At 40.0% G+C, this 23,319-nt stretch overlaps 1 protein-coding gene across 3 annotated transcripts in view; it reads right to left on the reverse strand.

Moving 5' to 3' along the window:
* Positions 1–5,220: 5,220 nt before the first annotated feature.
* Positions 5,221–23,319, reverse strand: part of MOCS1 (molybdenum cofactor synthesis 1) — a 43,782-nt gene continuing 25,683 nt past the window's right edge. For 2 of the 3 annotated variants that reach the window (XM_088145532.1, XM_088145537.1), the window contains exons 8-11: positions 22,631–22,741; positions 18,762–18,882; positions 17,766–17,813; positions 5,221–12,498 (exon numbers count right to left, since the gene is read on the reverse strand). In XM_088145532.1, coding sequence (XP_088001658.1) covers positions 11,624–12,498; positions 17,766–17,813; positions 18,762–18,882; positions 22,631–22,741 — 1,155 coding nt within the window. In that variant the 3' untranslated portion in view covers positions 5,221–11,623. Of the gene's footprint in view, positions 12,499–17,750; positions 17,814–18,761; positions 18,883–22,630; positions 22,742–23,319 lie in introns of all 3 variants that reach the window. The other variant, XM_088145544.1, reaches the window with a different exon arrangement.

The raw sequence follows: 23,319 nt of genomic DNA on the forward strand, positions 1-23,319 counted from the left end.
GCTACTGAAAGACTTAAGATAGCAGGTGGTATAGCAAGTTAAATAAATAAGAACTATGTCACTAGACATGCTGTCCTCCAAAAGTAGAAGTCTGGAGCATTAACCATGGCTGACTGATTTCCTTTTAGAAGTCCAAACACTGACATGTTTCAGTGGTGAAAGTCAGATATGTCCACTCAGCATGAGTGCAGATCTGAAAGGAGAACCTCCAGATCTGTAGATCCTGCCAACAAATATTTAAGCTCTTTTACTCACTCATGGCCCCTAGGACAGGCTTGTATAAAGAGTCCAAAAGAAGGAGCTGGAGAGCTGAATCAGGCATGGTAGCCACTTGAACTGTCGAAGTTTCAGCCCAAGGCAGAAACACTGAGGTCCAAATTGTACAAATAGAATCAAAAGTGAGAGAAAGACTCAGGCTCAGATTTTCAGAAGACAAAATGAAGTAGTGATAAATGAAACATGTAACTGTGCTTAGGTATGTGCACACATGTGTGTGTGTAAATAGGTAATTCTGCCATTGTGAAAAGGCCAGAAAGAAAACCTTTTTTTTTTTTAAAAAAAAGCCAAAAAGCCTAAGATGCTGATGGGTAGACCTGAAAGAAATTAACAGTTTAGGTGTTAGAATCAGACCAAGGAATCCGGAAGTGCCATGCCAGATCTCTAGGACCAAGGAAACAAGAGCACCAATCTCTTCTTGAAAGTTCATTTAGTACTCCCCAAGGAAGACTGGAGAATGGGATGGCAGCTTCTTTACAGGCCTCTGTTCCTGGGATTTCAGCAATCAGTTACTTACCAGCACTTCCTTGCAGTCAAATACTTCATCGGTGTACCTTTACAAACAATGTTGCTGTTAAAAGAACAGAAAAACATTCTGAACATACTTATGGTCAATTGGTAACCTGAGAAGGAAGGTCGCATTCTGCTAGGTTCTCACAAAGCTGGGTACTTCCAGACATGATTCTTTTTTTCAGTGTAAATCACCCTGTCTTATCTCTAGGTCAGTGTTTCTTAACTTCAGCAACTTTAAGATGTGTGGACTGGCTGGGGAATTCTGGGAATTGAAGACCACACATCTTAAAGTTGCCGAGGTTGAGAAACACTGACCTAGAGTTTTGGAGTGTGCATCAACTACGTGCAGATGTTACTTTCCTTCTGTAACCCTCCTATGCTTCACCATCACCTGCTCCACCCTTTCTTCCCCACTTCAAAGATTCTGTTAAAGAGATCTGCCAGAAGAATTGCAGAAGGTTTCTTGACTTGTAGTACATTAGAAATCTGCTCCCTTGAAGTATCCACATAATAAAGGGGTGGGAGATGTGAAAGACTTCTTTCCAAACAAATTGGCCCTCAGTAGTCTTCCCTAACTAGTGGTCTCCAGATGTGTTTGACTCCCATTGTTCCTTGCCAGGATGAGTGTTAGCCATAATGGCTTAAGGCAGCAGGAGCTGCTGAACTCTCTCCTTTGCACACTTACTAAATGAGTGTAGAAAATTTCTGAATATTCATTGGCAAGATATCAATATTTTAGTACAGAGAAATAAGAAATGTCACTGAAAGACTAGAGGAACATTTTGTAAAAACCTTTGAATGCTATTTGGAGGGTGTAGTTTATTACAGTAATAGACATAGCAACATTGCATATTACTGTGGTTATGTCTTTGCTCTTATGAAACCATTACAGGCTCTGCAGAATTGATGGGGGAATCTAGAACTCCTGATCACATCACTAGAATGAGATCCAGAATCTACCCCCACACCCATCTTGCAAACTCTATTCCTTTAGGAGGACTGTGATGTTCACCTTGACCAGGTTAAATGCCTTGCACCAGCTATTTGGACATCTGCTCTCAACAACTTTGCCATATTTGGGTTGAGCATCAGCCTGGCAGTCCTCATCCAAACCACCCATTTCCAATCAGCCATTTAGGAACTACACTATATTCAGAGGAAGAGAAATGCAATATCACGTCAAATAGCTCTAAAACCTAGACTGACATTTCACCTACTTGGTTGTGTATTAATTACAACATAACATGAGCTTCTCTCCAAAGAACTTGGGGGAGAGTGAATAGCTCCCAGCTCCATTTATCTTCATAATAACCCAGTGAAATAAATAAGATTAGATTGAGTAACAGCAACCTTGGGCCAGCCACTCAGTGAGTTTCACATCTGAATTGGATATGGACTGAGTGCAACACAGTAGGCACAACCATTCTTGCTCCCATAGAGATAACAAACAGCATTCCCTATCAATATCTGATATTGTAATCAAAACTAAACAGGCAAACGAAGCAAAAATTACTCAACTTTATATCCTTTGAACCAATGAAGGAAGATCTGAGTTCTCTTAGAGTGGAATTCTAATCTGTTTGGGACACTGTGGCCAACCTGAAAAATGTTAATTGGGTTAACATTTGGTTATGAAGGAGGGTTAGGAGAGTGACAAAACAGTATTTCAGAGTTTAAACAAGATAGCAGAGCCTGGCTTCTTGGATAGTTCCCAACCCTGTTACCAGCAGTGAAAATAGGAGCCATCTCTATTTTCATCTGTGTAATGAAGTAATGTGTTGCATCCGTGTGTAGGTGTTTATAAGCACTCACATACACTTTCTCCCTAGGGATTAACCACAGAGGTGCATACGTATTCTGTGTGTGTGTCTGTGAGAGAGAGATTCTACTTTCGTCTCATGTTGTTTGTAGGTATTTGTGTGTATGTGTGAATTAGGAAGGACAGGGCAGGCTGCAAATGCTCTGGTTGGGGTCATGTGACCATGGGGGAGAAAGGAGACTTAGAATGGAGGAGTTGGCAGCATTCTAAGATGATCATGCATTTACTTACTCAATTTCTTATTTAGGCTTAGATGCTGCTTCAGTCATACACAACTCTAAGCAGCTTGCACTCTCAGTTACAGTAACAGAGATTAAAACCAAAAAGTGTAACAAAATAAATCCACTTATCTAATACCACACCAGGAGCAACAATCTAAACAAATCAGAAAATACAACCCTGTTTTAGACCTGTCTGCTCATATCCACCCCAAATGTCTTCTCAAACAGGCCCATCTTAATGGCTTTCCTAAACCATAACAAGGTTGGGGGCTGAAATGGGGGAAAATCTGTCCACTAAAGGGGGGCAGTTACAAAGAGAGCCCTAGGTGTGGGGTTCCCTAGGTGTGGAGGCCCAGAGGAAGCCCTCCCTTCCAGATTTTATTGGATAGGCAGATGCCCCTGGGAGTAGACAGTCTCAGCAATACTCTGGTCCTGAGAAACATAGGGCTTTAAAGATGACAAACAGCATGTTGAATTGTATCAAAAGGCTAACTGGTTACCAGTGGAGCTCTCAAAGTATTGGTGTTACATGTGTGAAGCATGCCTATAAATGTTTGAGCCAGTGTATTCTGGGCCAGCTGTAGCTTCTAAGTGGAATTCGAGGGCAGCCCCATGTAGAGTGTATGGCAACAGCCTGACTGAGAGGTGATTAGGGCATACACAACTGAGAGAAGTGCTTGCCAAGCCAGAATTAGATGCAACTGGCACACAAGATGGAATTGTGCATTGGGCCTCCTGAACACAGCTGTCACTTGCTCCTCAGTCAGCAGCTGGGACCTAGGAAGAATCTCAGATTATGCACTCTTCTGCACAGGGGAATATGACCCAATCCAGAACAAAAGAACCTCAATTATCTTCCAAACCCAGTAATTCCACCTTGCTGGAACTGAACATATGGGATATTTTTTTTTTCTGGATTTTTTATCCTCACAGCTCCCCATCTAATTCATCCCATTTTTTAACCCAATCTTTCTTCTGCTGGCTTCACCCACCACATCAAACTGCAACTATTGTATGCTTTGCCCTGACTCTGGCCTTTTCTGCCAATAATAGTAACTGAGCATTGCATAAATTCTCTGTGAACCCAAAAGCATGGAGGCTCTGGCAGCATTTTGCCTTTTCCACTGACCACAAGTGAAATTAAATTTGGACAATATGGAGTGTCTCCTGAATTGCCGGCCTCAATAGGAGACATGAGACTTTGTGGGCAGCAAGAGTTATCACCTCTACTCAACTGTTTATTACTTAGACTCTGTGAAGGATGCCCTACAATTTTCCTTCCAGTGCTGATTTCCGCCAGCAGTCAATGCCACACACAGATATAACTTACAATATTTCTCTTCAGTACCATGACTTGGCTGCGGAAGCAGAGATTACTAAAGCTTAACTTTTGAGGGGAAGGCATTTGCTTTCCTCAAGCAAATGACATCAGCCCAGAGTTCTGTAAAGAGGGATGAAAGAGGCCTAGCTACTGTAGCAGCAGCAGCAATTCTGGGAGTTGAAGTCCAGACATCTTAAAAGTTGCGAAGGTTGAGAAACACTGCATTATATAAAAGGCACAAGGAAGCAGTAGGCCTCCTACTAGCTTTGAATCAACAGTAGCAGAGAGAAACATCTACAGTATATCTTCTTTAAAAAACTTCTAGTAGCTGTCCTAGTGTTCCATCAACAATACCAACATCAGTCTAAAATAGTTTCCATCTCATGATTTTATTAGGAAACCTTGGAATTTTAACACCATTGACCCATCTATTCTTGTGGACCCAGGGGGGTGGGGGTGGGGGGCTCCTTCTGTTGTTCCTCCTTCTCTATTAGCCACAGGAGTAGAACAGGGAAAAATACATTTCCAAGTAATTCACATGGATATAGACAAAGTCAAATGAAAGTATTTATAGATTTTGTAATATTAAAATTTTGATTTCACTGAAAAGATTTTTTAGGCCATTCCTCTTGTTGTAATTAAAGAAATACAGATTTACCAATGCCTTTCCCCTTCCCTAAAATGCACTAACATGCTTCCTATTTCAACGTTTCCTAAAATAAGCATCCAAAAGGATAGGCATTTTAAAATTTCTTATACAAATAGAATTGCACTTTGCTGTTTCTTCTTCTATGGTTCTTGGGGTCTTCTTTTATTCCAAAAGCAGCTACTTCTTTTTTACTTGTCAGCCAAACTTACTTTGACATTATCTCCTCTAACCCAATATTTTAACTCACTGATCGTTAGTTCACTTTTCATACACCGCATCATTAACTCCCTTCTTCAATTTAATATTTTGCCTGATTTTATACAGCAAATTGGAATATTGTGAAATTTGAGAATTCTCCCCTGCTGACACCATTCCTACTGCAGAGTGCATATCCTAGTAAATAAATCCACGTGCCCTTCCACCGTTTGCAAGTGTTATTTATTTTTTTAAAAAATACAACATTCTCAGTACAACCTCAGCAAATGTCTATAAACTTTTCATTACCCAGAAATCATACCAATTTGTGCGTATATCCAAGAATTATATTGACATTTAATGAAAGCATCAAAATACATCTTTAGCAACTCTGTTTGAATATATGCAAGAAAAAGAGAACTTTAGGATTACCTTCCCAAAACCACAAGAAGGAAACCTAATCTATTCACCCACAGGCAATTTATAATTTTTAAAAACCAGCCTATCTAAATACCCTGTTATCACTTAGTGCACAGATTTTTCAGAAACCAGCACAACGTATACTGAATCAATATTAGTTCTGAACTTTCTTTTAATGAAATAAAGTTAATTCTGAAGCCCTTTTAGAAAACATTAGGTTACCACATTTATGAATGAAAAACCACAGTCCAGAAAAGGTACTTTTTTAGTTTAAATATCACCTCTCCTGTGCTGCTTATATTAAATTACAGACTTAATGGCTGAAAGTACAATAATCAAGCAAGGTAAAACATATTAAGATTTTAACAGTGCCTGGACACCCCTAAGGCAGACCATCTTTCTGCAATGCTGGAACATGGTACTGCTGCAAAGGAACCATGTAAAACATCTTTCCAACAGTTGCATTCTTGTTTATCTCATTCATATCACAGGAATGTGTGCAGAACAATTTCTCATGTCACCAGACACTTCTAAAAGATTCAGTGATCTCAGGACACTTGACGTTCTCTGGCACCACAGGAAGGAACCGAAATCTAATGATCTCCTTCATACTTATACATTTCCCCATGCTTGTTATCAAGTGCACTTATAGAAAAATGTGTCATTACTTTCCGCCATATACGGAACATGTAGGAAAAATATATAGGGGTGTGAAGCAGCAATGATTCATTTCACTTCTGTGATAAGGGCAAATCATCACTTGCTTCATTCAATTCATAAAGTCAGATGGAATAACAAGGAATATACATTGGATCTTTCTTTGTCTATTAACCATTTTCTGTTTTCTGTCCTCACACAGAACTGAAACTTGGAGAACAAATTAAAAAAAAAATCACAGTCACATTCAGGTTAAAGCTAAAATCTTGCAGCTAAAATTACCCAGATGCACAGAAACATGCATTAAAAGGAGCAAAAGGCATCCAGAGCTGGGGTCAGTAATCTTTTCAGGCTGCAGGAACACCATCACAATTTTATATGATGTCCTAAGAGCCAAAATATGAATATTAAAATTAATTTTAAAACAAAATATTTCAACTGGCCAAAATATTGTGAGATACTACACAAGCATATGCATCTCTCAAATTATGGTCATTTAGAAAAAAGTCTGTTGGCGGTCAGTAGGCTCCATCGAATGGCGTCATATAACTAACCCCTGCAATTGAAGAAACAAGGAGCAACCACAGCAATCAGCATGTGATTAAGGCCCTCTCGTCAAGACGGCTAGTACAAACTTGAATTGTTGCTCTTGCTAAATAATATAACTGATCTTATGTTTACACACATTAGAACAGATAAACTTAAGTAAGGAGAATTTAATGCTGGAATACTGTTTGGTGTAAATATGAGCTACATAAACTATTGGGGAATGGACACCTACTGTAACTGTTTTTATTTGGAAAGAGCTTGAAAATTCTAGCTGCAGGAAAAAGCAAACTGCATCCTACAAATGTCTCCCCTAATTCCAGTCCCATGGGCTGTATCCTTTTCATTCTCCTTTTTCCCAAGCTTGGGGCATTGTTCCCTAAAGTTTGTTCTCTCTTGTAAGGCATTTGCAATACAATCTAAAAATCAAAAGGCAAGGAAGGGATGACATTTCAAACTAGAATATGTTCATTTTAAATGTCTCTCCCCAGCCTATGTCCTCTGTTGATGACTTCCAAATCAAGAAACTGACAGAAGTGTGTGTGGAGACATAAACAATGGTTTGACTATGATTTCTGGAATTAAAAAAAGGGGGGGGGGGCTTTTTTAAGGCCTTTCACAAATATGAAACTGAACCGAACCAATGTCCGTCATGGCATCTGAGTTACTGCAGCAAAAGAAATCTTACAAAACTTTTAATAATCAGACAGAAGGCAACCAATGCATTTGGGATTAAGTAATTTCTGCTGTAGAGAGAATCCTTCCTTATTCTGGTGAATGCTCACCAGATTTTCTTTCCATGAGATTAGACACATCAAGATTGTCCCATCTTCACAGCTGTATGGAAAGACCATGGTTCTAAATATGCCAATGAGCAGGATGGGGAGCCAACTCTCAATCTTGAGATTGCTGCTGAAGTGTTAACTAACTGGCTCCATTTAAAAACTTCTGACATTGCATTACAGGCAGTCCCTGGGTAACAGCAGTAATTAGGACTAGAATTTCCATCGCTAAGCAATGTGGTCATTAGGCGGATCATGTGACTGCAACACTTAGCAACGGCAATCCTGGTACTCTCTGTTGCCATCATTAACCGAATCCCACCAGTCATTAGATGAGGACTCACCCTGCTCCAAGTCATCCCTGAGCCTTGGTAAGGTAGGGGACTGCCTCCTCTTGAACTCCCCCCACCAATCTCTCCCCCATCTCTGCCCTTTTGGCTCTCCTGCACAATGACGCTCTTCAGTGGCAACAGCGACACTTGGGCTGAAGTAGAGGCCTGGGGCCTTCAGCAGTATCAGCTGGCTGCCACCACCCTTGGGCCTCAACTTCAGCCCCAGCGCTGCTGCCACCGCCAAGGACGGCCACCAGAAGCCCCACACCACAGCCAACCATCCCAGTGCCACAGCACACCAAAGCCCCCACTGTCCTGCACTCTGCAGGCCCTGTTGCACCCAGCTGACCTTAGCTGTCTTCCTTCCACTGCTGATGAGGTGCTCCCAATCTGGCCCTATGTAAGGGAGCTGCTAGCCATGCCAGGCCTTCTTCCCAGGCTGCTCGTGCCGTCCTCCAATTAGCACGCCCCGTTCTTGCAATGCACAATGGTTGTAACTCAAGGACTACCTGTACTGTCCAATCTCTCTAGTGGCAATCAGCACTGGAGATGAACAGTGAAGGTGAAATTCTCTCTGACCTTGGCTTAGATTTATTAAGACAACAGTGGCAATAAGCAACTATGCTTCCAAATACTGGACCTATTTAAAGGTAATTCACAGCTGTTACATTCGGGCTTTTCTCCTATGCACTTTTGGTGTATTGGGAAGAACACCATCTCTTTTGAGCAGACAGACCAGTCTGCCCTTAGGTTTGTTTATATGAGAGTTATTAGCCACATTCCCAGTGGGAGAATTTTATTCTAGCTGGAGCAATGAAGAACAGGCTAGAGTGGTTGGTACCACTCCGGGCCTATTTACCTTCATAAATCATTCCCCTCAATTCCAAGGTGATAATTATTCTGATTTATAAAAAAGGTGGAAAGGAGTTGCTTTCTAATTATTATCCTTTAAGCACAATAAGCAAAATGTAGGCACGGCTTCTTTATGATTGCCTTTTGGACTTGATTAAAGTGCAACGCAGTGCAGCAGATGAACAAGCAAGCTTTTGCCCGGGCTGCTCATGCACCGAGCAGGTTTTATCACATCTGTCTGAAAATGGTTCGGTTCCAAATATCACCTCATGTGCAGCATTTGATTTGTTTTAAATTTGCTTTTGATTTAATACCATATAATAAATTACTGTATAGTACAAACAATTGACCACCGTCTGCTTCCTTTGATTTATAAGTTACGTAAAAACACCTGTTTGAAAGTCAGCTGTAATGCTAAGAAATTCCAACATTTAGTGGGGTTATACAGAACTGTCTTTTGGTGCCACTGTTATTTCAATATTCTATTAACGCCCTGGCCTCTCAGTTCAGATAGTCCAAATGATCTCTCCTTGAAACTGGCTTCTGAGTGTTATTATGTAAAAGGATAATGATTCTGCATAAACTCCAATTGGCTTGAGAAAAGCTGGGTAAGTTCTTTTTCTGTTTCCTTGAAGGATTATTCACTATGCAAATGCATGCTGAGCACGTACAGTGGGGGGAGGCTTGAAGAAGTGTTAGCAAAAGTGAGCCTCAAGCACAGCATGTGTAGGAGAGCAAGAACAGATACCACTTTCATTTAAAATACTGTTAATGAGTTTTAAAGTAATAACACTCAGAATTAAAATGCTTCGCTTGGTATCTAAAGGCTATTGCATCTGAAAGTTTCTTAGGCAGGAAAAAAATGGACAAGAAAATAAAAATGCATCTGTGGTAAGAAACTTAGTTAGAATCCTTTGTCATACTTGTTTCAGTCCCAGTGCATTACTTATAGAGAATTACACCCGCTTCAATCTTAATGTGAGGGATACAATGGGCTTGAACATCCAGGGTTTTAGGGTTGGTTGGTTATTTATTGCATTACAAAAGAAAGGCATCAAGCCTGACATTCACAGTTTTCCAGCCCCTCGTGCCAGTCAGGCTTAGACATACCCAGGGCACATTTTCTCTTGGGCATGGGCTTCTGCGCACAGGCCAAAGGGAGGTTCGCTCTAGACCCTCTCTCTCCAGGAGCGGTGGCGGCTTTATACTTTGGGGAAGCTGCAGGAAGAACTCTGGGAGAAAAAAGGAAGATGATGTGCTGAGCTGGAGGTGATAGAACTATCAACATTTTCCTCCAGCCTCCAATTAAAGGGAAATTTCCAGGAAGAAAGGCATTTCCAAAAAAGGAATCTGATTCAAGCACCATCTATTCGCTAGAAAAGTTTAACAAATGCTTACCTAGAACTTTGCAAAGTTTAATCTATTTTATGTATGTTGCAATCCTTTCTATGTCTCTGAATAATTTAAGGATATTGTATTTTTCTCTCATTTCAAACCAATCTTTCAGGAAACCTGTGCTGTTGACCTTTTAAAACCAGCTTAAACTTATTTCAGCAAGCCATCTTATTATTTCTTGGAATCTATACATTTACTTTTATATGTTCCATTGGATCCTCTCCTTATTACATTCTTCTGCAGTTGCTGGATACTGCATTAGAACAACACTGTAATTTATCTTTTCCAACACAGATTACCTGCATTCAATATTTAAAGCTAAACGTTTTTATGCAATGTTATCTTTCTTTTTTAAAATAATGTTTGTCTATACATTGTAAGATTGGTTTATCTCCAAAGGAAAGATGATACTCTTAGTCACATGTTTCTACACTCTATCACCAGGAGGGAGCAGTACAGTAGTTTTTTTCTCACTTTTACCTAGTCATTGCCAGAAAGTAACAGTATACAAGAACCTTATCTCTCCTACACACTGGGGTTAGGCAGGAAGATGCCAGTTTTTCCCTAAAAGATAGATGGTAGCAAGAATGAACAAGCCACTATTCCAAGAGCAGGAGGCAGGAGAGCCACAGGAGATTTGAGATCACCACCCTTCCATCCAGTGGAGCCTACTGAAGCACTATGGATAGGATGGATTTTTTTTTTTTTTTGGGTAGAAAGTTATTGTGGTGATTTCAGTACTGGGTATCCTTACAGAAAATGTCATTTTTTTTTCCTTAGAGAAGAGAAAGAAGTCTATGAGCTTTGAAAAATAATTTTGATGAAAGAATCTGGAAGACTAGAAGATTAGAAGAAAATTAAACAACCGCCAGCCCTAGGAAGAAAGCAATGGTGAACCACTTCCAAATATGTTGCCTACAAAACTGCATGGATTAGTCCCTGTACTCATCAGGAGTCAAGTCTGACTCAAAGCCAAAAAAAAAAAAAAGACATAAATTTGCTGCCAGAAGACAAGGTTAATTGTGCAAGGAATTGTGCTTAGCACTATTGGGAATCTATACTTTTGACAGTATATAGTTTGCAGCTACTTCCAACCAACAAACATTTACCTTTCATTTTTAAAGACAAATTGAAATTATTCTCACTATTCAAAATCATCTTTGATCTAAGTTGGGAGTGATCAAGGTGACTCACAGTTTATATTTTCCAGTGTTAGGATACCATATGGTAACTCATAATTCATCTGAGAATTCTGGATCTGAATATTCTTAAACAGGAGATTCATATTGAAATCCTGCTGTGTGAATATTTTAGTGCCGTTGAAAGGAGATGGAATACCGTGAACACTGAAAATCATAAACTTGTACAAAATCAGAATAAAGTGCTAACCACAAGTACCTTTAGCAACTACTGCAAATCGAAGCAGTGTGAGAGGCAAAAAGGACAGTTGCTATATGGAAAAAGGCAGGCCAACAAGTAGACTTGAGCTATGTTATACAGCCAAAACAAGACAAACAAGTCAGGTTATGATTTAGCAAGGTTAATGGTCAGAATCCTGGTTCCTAATACTGAAGATGATGCCACTAAAGCTGTATCCAGGAGATAATGTACGTTGATCTCATGATTAAAAACTTTTAGTTTGGAATCAGTCTCGCTTAAAGTCACCCCTTTGGCCTCCTTGCTTGCTGAGGAGTTTTACATCTTCAATGATTATGTCATGGCTTACTGCTTTGCACATATCATACACTGTCAAAGCAGCAAGACTGGCAGCCATCAAAGCTTCCATCTCCACCCCAGTTTTTCCATGGGTGTGGCAAAGAGCCCGAATGACAACAGCATGTTTTTCTGCATCCAGACTAAGAGCAACCTCAACCAGATTCAGTGGGACGTTATGGCACAGGGGAATGAGCTGGCTTGTTAGCTTGGCTCCCTGGATTCCAGCTATCTGGGCCACGGCCAGCACATCACCTTTTTTTATTTGGTTCTGCTGCACCAAATCAAATGCCTTTGTACCCAGAAGGACTATGGCACTAGCCACTGCAATCCTTTTGGAGTCTGGCTTCCCTCCAACATCTACCATTGATGCCCGGCCTTCTCGGTCAATGTGGGTTAAACAATCAGAGGCACCAAGAAATTTGGCAGTAGAAAGAGATCTCCAACCCTTCTCTGCTTGGCTTATCATCCCAGAATGAATGTCTCCAGTCACACGGGAAACCTGCTTGGAGAGAGGAGTTCCTGTCCAAAGGCACTTTTCATTCAAGCTGGAGCTCAAACTCTTTTGGAGAAAGCAATTGCTACTGAGCTGAGCTTGTGGAATCCTTGATGCAAGCTGTCGTGCTGAGTAAGATCCTGGCAAGGCATGGTGTCCTGTAAACATATTTGTTTTAAACATTTTCCCCATCTGTTTGGATAAACTTTCTTTCAGAGTCAGGCAGTGGCCTTGTCTGAGGTCCCAATCATTCAAATTTGCTTGGTCCTGCAGGGCATCTTGGAGCAGTGGGAATGACCTTGATGTTGCCTCTGGGGAAACAACAGCAAAAGACGATGTTTAGCTTGTTAAAAGAGAAAAACTACTGTTGATTTTATGCAGAGTTCTACAAATTCCTGCAAAGCACAGAAAGAAAAATAAACACATACATACCCTTCTGAATAAGGGATCTTTTCTTAAATTTTCCAGGATTCTTATCAGTTTTAGAAAGTAGCTGCCCACAATTCAAAGGACTATGTTAATTCTGGGCTTGGATGGGACTTGGCACTGTTTCTTGAATAACAACTCTCCATACTACATGGCAATTTGCATTTGAAAAATCTTGAGTACTTCAAATGCAATTTGTATACACAGCATGGGAATAATCCAAGGAAAATGAAAGGCCAAGCTGGCAATGGATGTGTCCAGTTTATAGATCCAATGATGATAACTGCCAGAGGCAAGAGTGATCCAGTTCCAGAATTCCACCTATCCAGAAACTCAAACCATATAAGCAATCAAGGATCTATCTCTTGATGGAATTAGGGCTTCTGAAGCCTTTCTAAAAAGCGTGCAGCTTATCCTCTACTCTAATTGAAAATCAGAAGACGGGGCTCAGTCATACATAGTGGTGAGAATTTATTTATTTATTTAAAATATTTGTATGACTGCCCATCCTAAACACAACTCTGGGTGGCTCATAACAATAAAACTACTAAGTATAAAATAATAAACTATAAAACCATAAAAACAAAAAACAAAACAAAAATGAGAGTGACAAGTCTTTCCCCTTTCTGTCCACAAGAAACCCAAATGGGATCTCTTGTTGATTTAGAATCTGAGACAGCATACTACCAAATAAATAAATAGATAGATAGATAGATAGATAGATAGATAGATAGATAGATAGATAGATAGATAGATAGATCCTCTGTAACCATGAGCAGTATTAACTTGTCCTTTAAAAATGGAAGTAGGGGAATCTATCAGAAGTATCTGAGATGTATTAGATAATGAATTAGAAAGCAGTAGAGGGCATGCATAATATTTCAAATTAAATCATCCTGTTTCAAGTTCAAGATAGATTATTCTGTCCGTTTTGGAAGTATTTTGAGTTCTTGGATGGTTGGAACAAGCCACTTTGAACTCAAAACAATGGAGCATTTCTAATTTGAAACATTTCTGTACACCCCTAGAAAGCAACTTCGGAGTCATTAATGACCACAGAATCCCGCCCCCCAAACTAAAAATCCCCTGCACAAATAGCCTAGAACTCTATGGCTATAGATTATAGAGATTCTAAAAGTACACCCAGATATTATCCAACAAGAAATGACATATAAAGAAAGGCTGAAAGAGGGAGATATGTTTAGCCTAGAGAACAGAAAATTAAGGGAAACACGAGAAGAGCTTTTAAATAGCTGAAATTACAGCAGACATATACTACACTACCATACTGTTCCTGAGGGCAGTACTAAGAATAATGGGAATTTAAAAAGAAGCAGATTTTGGCTAAATATTAAGAAACTTACTAATAGTGAGGAAGTACTCAACAGTTTAATGGACTGCCTTCCTTTCCTAGTGGTTTTTAAACAAAAGCTTAAAATGGCCATCTGACAGGGTTGTTTTACTTATATATATCCCCTTCACTGAGGTGGGAGTTAAACTAAATGAATTCTGAAGTCCCTCTCAACTGGTTAAATCTATCATCAAAATGCCAAGACTCCTGACTTTCAAAAATGGCTTGTGACACACACAGTACAAAGGTGTGTGACAGGGAGAGGTGTTCTGCTCTCAAGGTAAATTTGACTTAAAAACTAAAATGCCCCACTGAATGTACAGAGTTGTGCAGGCATTATATTGTCGTCATAGATGCAATTGTTATAAAAGGTAGATGCACTCAGGCCCACACATACACACACTTCCATTCCTGACCCCCCTCTGGAAGTGTAAGAGTGGGTCGTATTGCCAAACTCAAAACTTTATTTCATTAAATCAAGTCTGAAGTAAGTACAGCAATGCTTACTCTCATACTGTAAGCCTTTACAGTACACATACTCCAAGTTGTGACCTCCTGGTTGTGAGATATAGCCAAAATTTCTAGAGGAGAATATACTACTTTTCCATTCTCAGACCCTGAAGCTAAAGCAGTTCTGTGCAGCTGCCAGCTCTGGCCGTGTTAACAAGAGGCACATCATGCTTGGCACGGTGCTGCCAAGAGCTCGTATTCCCTCCTTGATCTGTGTTATCTTTGTTCGGGCCAGTTTCAGTTCCAGGTCTACTGGGAATCAGCCCTGCTCATTAATCCCTTGGCTGTGGCCATGCTAGAGTCTAGTGCCAAGGACCAAGTTAAAAGGAGACTATTAAATGTAATGGAAGCCATGCTTTTTATATACAAGAGAGGAAAAAGGAAAGAGAGATGTAAAGAGGTAGCCAAATTTCTCTTTAATGATGTGTACTTTTACAAAGTTTTGGTGCCCTCTCTCTTTTTTGGCTTCCAGTGAGGCTTTTTTTAGGGGGGAGGGGGTGTCTCCTAGCAATTCTATTTTATTTCCAGTAGCTAAGAGACTAAGAAAGAAACAATGTTGCTCAATGAACACATCTGCCACATCTTTCAGAGGGCTTCTTAAGGGTGTCAAGGTTTGTTTATGATGCAACAGAATGTCTTTCTTCTTCAGAAACACAGGAGTGGCCTCTCTATGTCTCACCCATTCATGGCTCTGGTTCTCCTTTTTGGGATGCAGGAGCCTTTCTTACAACTTTCAGTTGCTGGAACTAAGGCAGAGGGGGCACTTTAACCTACCCTGAGCAAAGACAGCCAAGACCACTGTCTGGAATCAGTGCAGCCTATCAAGTCTATGCTATGCATGTCACTTTTTTTCTCCCTGCCCAGCTCAACAATGTGGTGCCCATCTGGGAACATTATACTCTTTCACAGATTAGAATTTAGCAAGTCTACTTTCTCACCATTATCTTCACACTGTGGATTTATGTTGTACTCCAGAGATACTGGGCAAGAAATCCCATGTAGGCTTTGGGGACTTCTTCCTCTCCCAGCCCTAACAACCAATTGAAAGGAACAAACCCTAAATTGATCTGGAAAGCTGAGAACTTTAATTTCCATTCTAGTTCCTAATTGGGCAACATTAATGCTAGAAGAAGTGTACACCAGTACACACAAATCATCCATGTACACATTCAAGTCATCCATGGAAAATTCATATAGGTTACATTAAATGGGTGGGGAGAAGAATTGCTGTATAATAGGAAAAACTTCTTACATTCCAGTATTTGCTTCAAATTGAACTTATTTAGATCTGGCTGCTCCTTATACAACAGGGACTTAACAATCTTTTTGACAGCCGTGCAACAAAATCACATGATTGCTGTGCGGTGGGAGGAGGCTGGGGGGTGGGAGTCTGTATTGTACAAATCTCTCTCTCTCTCTCTGTGATTTAAATCATGTAAGATTTTGGTAATCTCATCCCCACATTTTCAAGTGAGAACATGAACTATCATGAGATTTGGAAAGCTTGTAAGATTTTAGCCATTTTACTTTAATTCAAAAAGTATATTTAATTTTGAGGTTTTATAGATGCCAGGGAGTTGTAGATGTTATTCATCCCTATTATATCAGAATATGTTTTAACTGATTCTACTGATCTCTAAGATCCTATGTAGTTTTCAGCTGCATTCATAGCGGGGTACTTTGAAGAGCCACGCAGCATTTCTGCACAGCATTTCTGTCTGCTGAACTCAAAGCAATTTCTGAAACATACCCCATCACTCTCTTTTTGTGCATCTGAGATTCCCCACATATTCCATCAGAGACCACAGAGACATTTGATGCCCGACACAAACACTCTATAACATGTTCAGTGAAAGTCTGTCTTTCTCTGCAGATCTGGGGGTAAACTTTAGGTTAAGCAAAACTGGGCATTCTCCCAAAGTGTTGGGACTGCAATTCCCGAAATTCCTGGCCAACGTGGCCTTTGAGTGAGAATTGCAGAGTTGCAATCCCACCAGCACATCTTTGTTAAATGAGTGCCAATGCTTTGCTTTTCTACTATTATATAACTAGAGAGAAATGTGTGGCAATGCGGTGGTGAAGGTTTACTACTTTAATAGGATGAGAAGCAGAGAAGATCCATACCAAGATTGGCAGGAGAGACTGCTCCCATAAACAGACTATGTGCTTATGACTGCATGAAAGCAGAGGAATCATGACAACTAGATTAAGTGAATACAGAGTTTCAGACTATGATTCTGATTTCAGCTGGCTTTCAGAATGCTTTTTGCACTGATGCCTTATTCTATAGAAGTCTTAAGTACAACCTTTGTGTTTTTGGAATTCATCAAGCCTTCCACACTACCCATGAGTCTACGTGAAGGAGAATGTCAAAAGAAAACACTGAGATTAGACTGTATTTTAAGGGGAAAAAAAGAAAACCTGCTGGAGCATTCAAGAAAAGCAAGAGAGGGAGAACAGGGCAATTCATTCTTTCCATAGCACTCACTGCAATCCTCTCTTGGACTTTGCATTGGGCCTTCTATCCACTTCCTACTGATTCACATGAGAGTTGGCTTCATGGAACTTTGCAATCAGCTTGAAACTAAGTTGGGAAGCTGCCTGAGTTGCTCCATATGACCCTACACTAGTCTGTGAATCACAACAAAACTGTTCTACCCTGGTCACAAAGACTGTGCTGTTTGTAGAGAGAAAGCCAGTGGTTGCTTTTCCCAAGGTGCAGAATGCATGGCCTTACCACACTTAATTTAAGTCCCAGCTACATAGCTGTGTGTAGGCAGCCAGCTTCCAATTCCAAAACCAGCTGGAAGGATCCTGTCTTTACATCTAGCTTCCTTTGCTCTCCCCCACAAACGTCTTATTTAATTACAGGCAAACCTCCAAATGTATGGTTTACCACATGGTTCTCCCATGCTGTGGAAGTGCTAGTAGTTAATTGTTCCCATTTCCCAAATTATCTATATTTCAGCCTTCTAATTCTGGCATTACACCAGATCTTAAAGTGGCTTTAAGTACAGAGAGAACAAGGAACATCTACATAATAAAACTCTCACCTACAGACTGGAGAATGAAAGCTCAGAAGCTTTCACATTGCTAGATTAGCAAGATGCACATCCAGCATTAGTTTGATGTGCATGCCTCAAGAGAGATTCCGCAAATAATGTTTTTAAAATGAAAACGTGCACACATTTCTACTTCTTACTTAGAAGATCAAATGTTTAGTTTTTGTTTACAGGTTGTGAACCATCTTGCATAACTTAAGTACTTCTTACGTACTGATTGGTCACCCACCAATGAGGATCATTGGCCTGTTCTTCATTTGGGAGATGTTGAACATGCCTGAGAAGAAAATAATGAACATACAAAAGTTATTAATACTGCTGGATTTTATATCAATGGAAATAATGCCAAAAAAAAAAGATTGCTGGTGATGGTATGGACGCATTCTAAGTATTAAGCAATCATCTCTTGAAGTGGTAGTTATGAATGGGGAAACAGAGAAATGTAACTTGGGCAAAGCAAAACCAGGCTATGTGAAACAATTCACATGAAAAATGAAAAACAGCAGCCTGTAATGTACTTTGAAGGACTTACCCCAAAAGTAAAATGCCAATTATGACATATAATCAAAGGACTCAAGTTGTAAAACAGTGGCAGGAAAGTTTTCAGCGGCTAGGGGCAAAACTTATTTAGATTTTGACAGCCCAGGACTGCAGTGACATCATGTCAAGATTGGCAGGGCCAGTGTTTGTGGTTCCTTTCCTCCCTTCTGTCCCATATACATCCTTAAAATGAACTCTGAACAAACTAGGTAACGTATTTACGGAACGTATGAAGATTGCAAGGAATGGAAATCAACGCTTCCTGATTCTTGTCAGCATAAAGTTCAGCAGAACCATTGTAGTATGGCGCAAACTCTTTTGAATTTAAAGTGTTTCAAGCCCAAAACAGCTTTTCTGTTACTACTGAGTGTCCCGATTTTGTTCAGACCTATCCAGAAGATTTCTGAGATCAAAGTAACTCTGTTTTTGAGCCTGGAACACTTTCTGGATGAACTGGAAAGTACTGGGACTCTGCCAGTAAGATTAGAATAACTGTTTTGAACTCAAGAGCTGTGATGTTTTGGGCTTGATCAATTTTGATTTGGAAGCATTTTACAAATCCTTAAGTCATAACATTTGATTTCACTTTAGGACTTTTGCACTGTATTGCGCTTACTCCTAAACTGTGGGTCCAGTTCAGCCTATGAACCCTGGAAAAAAAGAAAAACCTGACAAAATGGCTTACCTGCATGTTGTTTCTTTTTCCTGCCAACAGCTGCTCCAATAATCTGGATCAACTCCTCTTCCGAGGCATTAAATCGTAAGTGATCCCGCAAGGATACTTCTGAACTTCCAAAAAGGCAGACCTGAAATGGGAATAGAAGATGAGCTGAGAGAATGAGAGAATGAATAACACCACTCCACATCAATTTACATAGGTGTAGCACTACAGAAAAGTTCATTAAACCCTCGAAGCATTTTAGTTCCACATTGCCTTTCAAAAAAAAAGGCTGGTTGCTCCAACAATGAATCAGCTTTGCAACTTACAGTAACTGGCAATGACTGTACAAGATACCAGCTCTCATCATCCTTATCTTGAAGAGGCAACCAGGCAACCCCCACCCCTTCCGACGGTGGAAAGCACCCATATAGCAGCACTTCTCGCTGAAGACAAGAGGCCAATTTTAGGTAAGACTCCATTCCATTCCAGACTACCAGAGATAACAGTAGGTGTTAGCCTTGCAAGGTAGTCCAGACATGAAGCACACCCAGATGAACTAATTCTACTTTATTGTAAGGTTGCATTAACAGAATCTTGCAAGTCTGAAAGTACATTTCTCCCCTGTCACTTTAACAGCCCAAGAAACTACAGAGGGTCCCTTCTGAGATGCTTGCCATGCCTACATTCCTTTTGCAGGCCAAGCTGCCTCTTATCCAACTGTTCCCTGGTTGTGGCTCTTCCCTGTCTCCCAAGGTCATTCCCACATATCATTACAGTAGGAGAGCAACTGCAAGGCCACCTTTGAGAACTGCAGGAACTCAACAAGGGTGTTCACTAATGTAGGCTTGCTTATTCAGTTTTACAAAGTTCTTTCAAGTATGAGGACTTAGAAGTTGGTACAGGTTGGAAGCTAACATGTAACATTCTCAGGTTGGGCATACCTCCTACACAACATTTTCTTTGGCCAGTGGTAGGATGTTTGAATGATCTGCAAACATTTTGAGGTCAAACTTTGAAATAGACCATTCCAACCTCCATTTTGCAGTTAGAACATTTTAGAAAGTTTTGGGGTCAGAATGGCATTTGGAGTCAGGACATTTTGAATTTAAAATGTTTGACTTGCATCTAACATGCTGTGTATCAGAAATACTTTTTTTTTTTTTTTTCTGGGTTGAAGACTGCACTTGGGTTTTGATTGATATGCCAAGGGCTGCCCTTTAGGAAATGGAGTGCAGTCAGGACAATTAAGTGGATGGAGCCAGGACAAAAATTAAATTTATTTTAACATAAATTAATGTACTTAATATTAGGTGTTTAATATTTTCTATTGAACTAAAAAATTCCCCTTCCTCTGGAGGGGCTCTGGGGCTTTTCAGCCTCTGGGCCACAAGTTATGTGCATTATGTGCTATAGAATGATTTTCCAAGTTCCAATCAGGTTATATTTTCCAGTTCTTTGCAACTGGTGTGCACCTGATAATTGCTTCCATGAGAGGGGAAAAAAGGCAAAAACTGTAATTTCTTCAAATGTAAAAAGCCTTGAGGAAGGCCAGGGAGCAGAGCAGCCATTCTCCTCACAAAGAAATGTCATTCCACATGACATGGCTCAGATAATTGTTAGCCTTTCCCAGACTTCCCTACCCTGGCATCCTTGGACATGTTTAATTACAGCTCCCATCATGTTCCTCCAGTATGACCAGCATGTTGAATACTGCAGTACAATAGTTTATAGAGGGTGCAGGGCTAGGGAAGGCTGAGCTAGGCAACATGTTGAAGTGCTGGGAACTGAAGCTAATTTAATGTAGCTGTTGCCAAACTACACTTCATCTGTCCTCTCTCTACAATGGTATTTATATTAATTTCCATGGCAAAACCTTGGGAACTTTTTATGAGTTCCATCAAGAGATGGATGTACACAGTTTTCACTTCAACTTCATTTCATAAAATGTCATAGTTATACTCATCACAAACATGGTCCAAGTTTTCATTGTTCCCAGTTCATATTTGCATTTATTACAGAATCCAGACGACCATGAAGATCTTAGTTTAGATTAATAATTTGTTACTATTCGTTTGGAAGGCTGATCGATTAAATATGTGCTATTGAGGCTTGTACAACCACTGAACCTTAACAAATGACTAGTATATGTCAAAGGAGCCTTTTCCATGCCTGAGAATTCTGGGAGTTACAGACACAAGGCATCTGAAGGTTACCAGCATGGCAAAGGCTGCTTTGGAGGCTGTACATTTGAGACAAATGTACCTGTGTCAAAACCCAATGGCATTTCTTCATTACAGCCATGAGTTTCATGCCCAGCAAGGATATTTCGTGTATTGTATTTTTTGTTGGCTTGCATCATGATAACTCTATCAAGTTTCCAGGATTAGGTATATAATTTTAAATTCCTAATTTTTACCACTGATATTTTAACTGTATAATTCTTAATTGGGCAATGGATGTTTTAATCAATGGCTTTCGGTAAACCACTGGGAGCCCCTGGCAGATATGGAAGTATACTACTACTATCATCTACTGTATATTTATCTATCTCCTGGCCATTAGATAACAGAAAAGCCCTAGTTCAGCATTGTAAATGGTCCAGCACTGTAAATTTAAATAACACGTGTTATTAGCTGGCTCCCACCTGTAAAGACCTCTAGCTTTCTTTTGTGGATTGGCAGAAGGAAGATAAAGAACTGTGTTACTCTTTGCCTCTACTGGCACCCTGCTAGTTTACTATGATTAAGTTCAAGCTAAGAATAGAATATGTTATCATTCCCCAATATCCCACTTACTTACTGCATGCTGCTTCATGTCACCTAAGGCTACTGGGGAAAGATTCTTGATTCCTCGCAACTATACCAGCACTTCGTTGTAGTTTTCTTGGCAGTAAAGCAGAAAGAGTTTGCCATTGCCTCTTTCTGGCTTTTTTTTTTTTTGTAAATGTCTCAGTCTAGCCTATAGTACCAACATTTCTTGGTGGTCTCCTGTCCAACCACTACATCCAATTTTGCTTAGTCTTTTTGACATCAGCAAGTATCAGCTAAGTGTTGCCACCTACTGGTGCTTTAGTTCAAGGCTGTCCCAGCATGACCCAAAGTACTGGCTTGCATATTTCAAGGACATTAAGATCAAGCTCTGTAAGTAATTTAAGCTAATGAACTTGCTCCGACTTAGTGTCAACAGATATTAATACAATGCTTGCTGTCACTAATTGTGTGAGTTGGAACTTTTAAGTACCAAGTCTGAACTAATTACAAATAACAACTTTCAATGTGACAGAAAAGATTTATCATCCTCTCCCAGCTCTCTCCTCCCATCTCACTACTTGGTCTGTACCCCACATGTCTGATTTAATGAGCTCTGTAAATAGAGTTGGGTATCAGGGAAACAGGGAACAGCACAAGCCTTCTTAAGGTCCTACCCTATGCCTCCTGGTTTGGAAAGGTTTGCCAATTACCACACAAGACAATTTCACATAAAAAGACTAAAATATGTTTACTTCCTGTAAATTTCCATATTTGAATACACTGCATTAGAGAAGAAAGAAAAACAAATTTTCAGGAACAGCAAAAGTACTGTTTGCTTCAAGTAGTAAACAGAACAAGGATTGTTATATAATTTACTACTTCTGTTTAGGAAGTATTTATCCAAGTGTATAAAACTGTTCTGAATGCAATGCTAACTTTTTATGAGCTCTATGCATGTCCATCCATTCACCAAGTTGAGTCATTTAGGCCACTAGTCTACCTCCTTTTGGACTCCTATAGGAGTCCAAATTAAAGCAGTCCTGACAGATGAGTGGCTAGCCTTTGCTTGGAAACATCCCGTGAAGGCTACCATTTCCCTGGATAATTGATTCCATGATGAAACAGACAAAGCAGCAGGGCTACCTTCAAGTTCCCATCAGCCGTGATCCTCAGTCGATTGCAGGATCCACAGAAATGCTCAGACATGGAAGTGATGAAGCTGACTTGCCCCTGAAAATGTGGTACCTTATATGACTGTTAAAAGCCAAGCATGAAAGAAAAATGGAAAAAAAAAAGAAGCAAAGTTAAATCACATCATTTCTACTTCATTCCTAATATTTGTTCTAGCTTGTGAAGACAGAAGTTAGGGGTGTGCAAAATGTTTTGAATTCAAACTCTTTCAAATTCAAAACACCTTGCTTCAAGCACAAAACAGCTGTTTCCAATATGAAATTTATTTATTAAATGCATTAATTAAATTTATAGGCTGCCTGACTCCATCATGACTCTGGGCAGCATACAGTATAAATTTAAAACAATAAATTGCAAACAATACAAAAAGCAGATGTCCAGAAAAATAATGCCCATTTTGACAAATTGTCACAACAAGAGGTCTTGCCACCCACTCTAGCTCAAGTCCTGGGGGAAGAGTCAATTAAGGGCTCATCTGAATAAGGTCAGGGTGGGGGCCATACAAATCTCTGGGGGGATATCATTCTAGAAGGCAGGTGCTATGACAAAGAAGGCCCACTTCCTGGTCCCATAATAATGTCCTATGACATTATTTAATCAGTGGGGCCCAGAATATACCAAATCTGCTGGAATGTAAAGGA

The sequence above is a fragment of the Python bivittatus genome, unplaced genomic scaffold, assembly GCF_059951505.1.
Source record: "Python bivittatus isolate LINGU-HERP-01145 unplaced genomic scaffold, Pbiv_v1 ctg000020_np1212, whole genome shotgun sequence".
In the NCBI taxonomy this organism is placed as follows: domain Eukaryota; kingdom Metazoa; phylum Chordata; class Lepidosauria; order Squamata; family Pythonidae; genus Python; species Python bivittatus.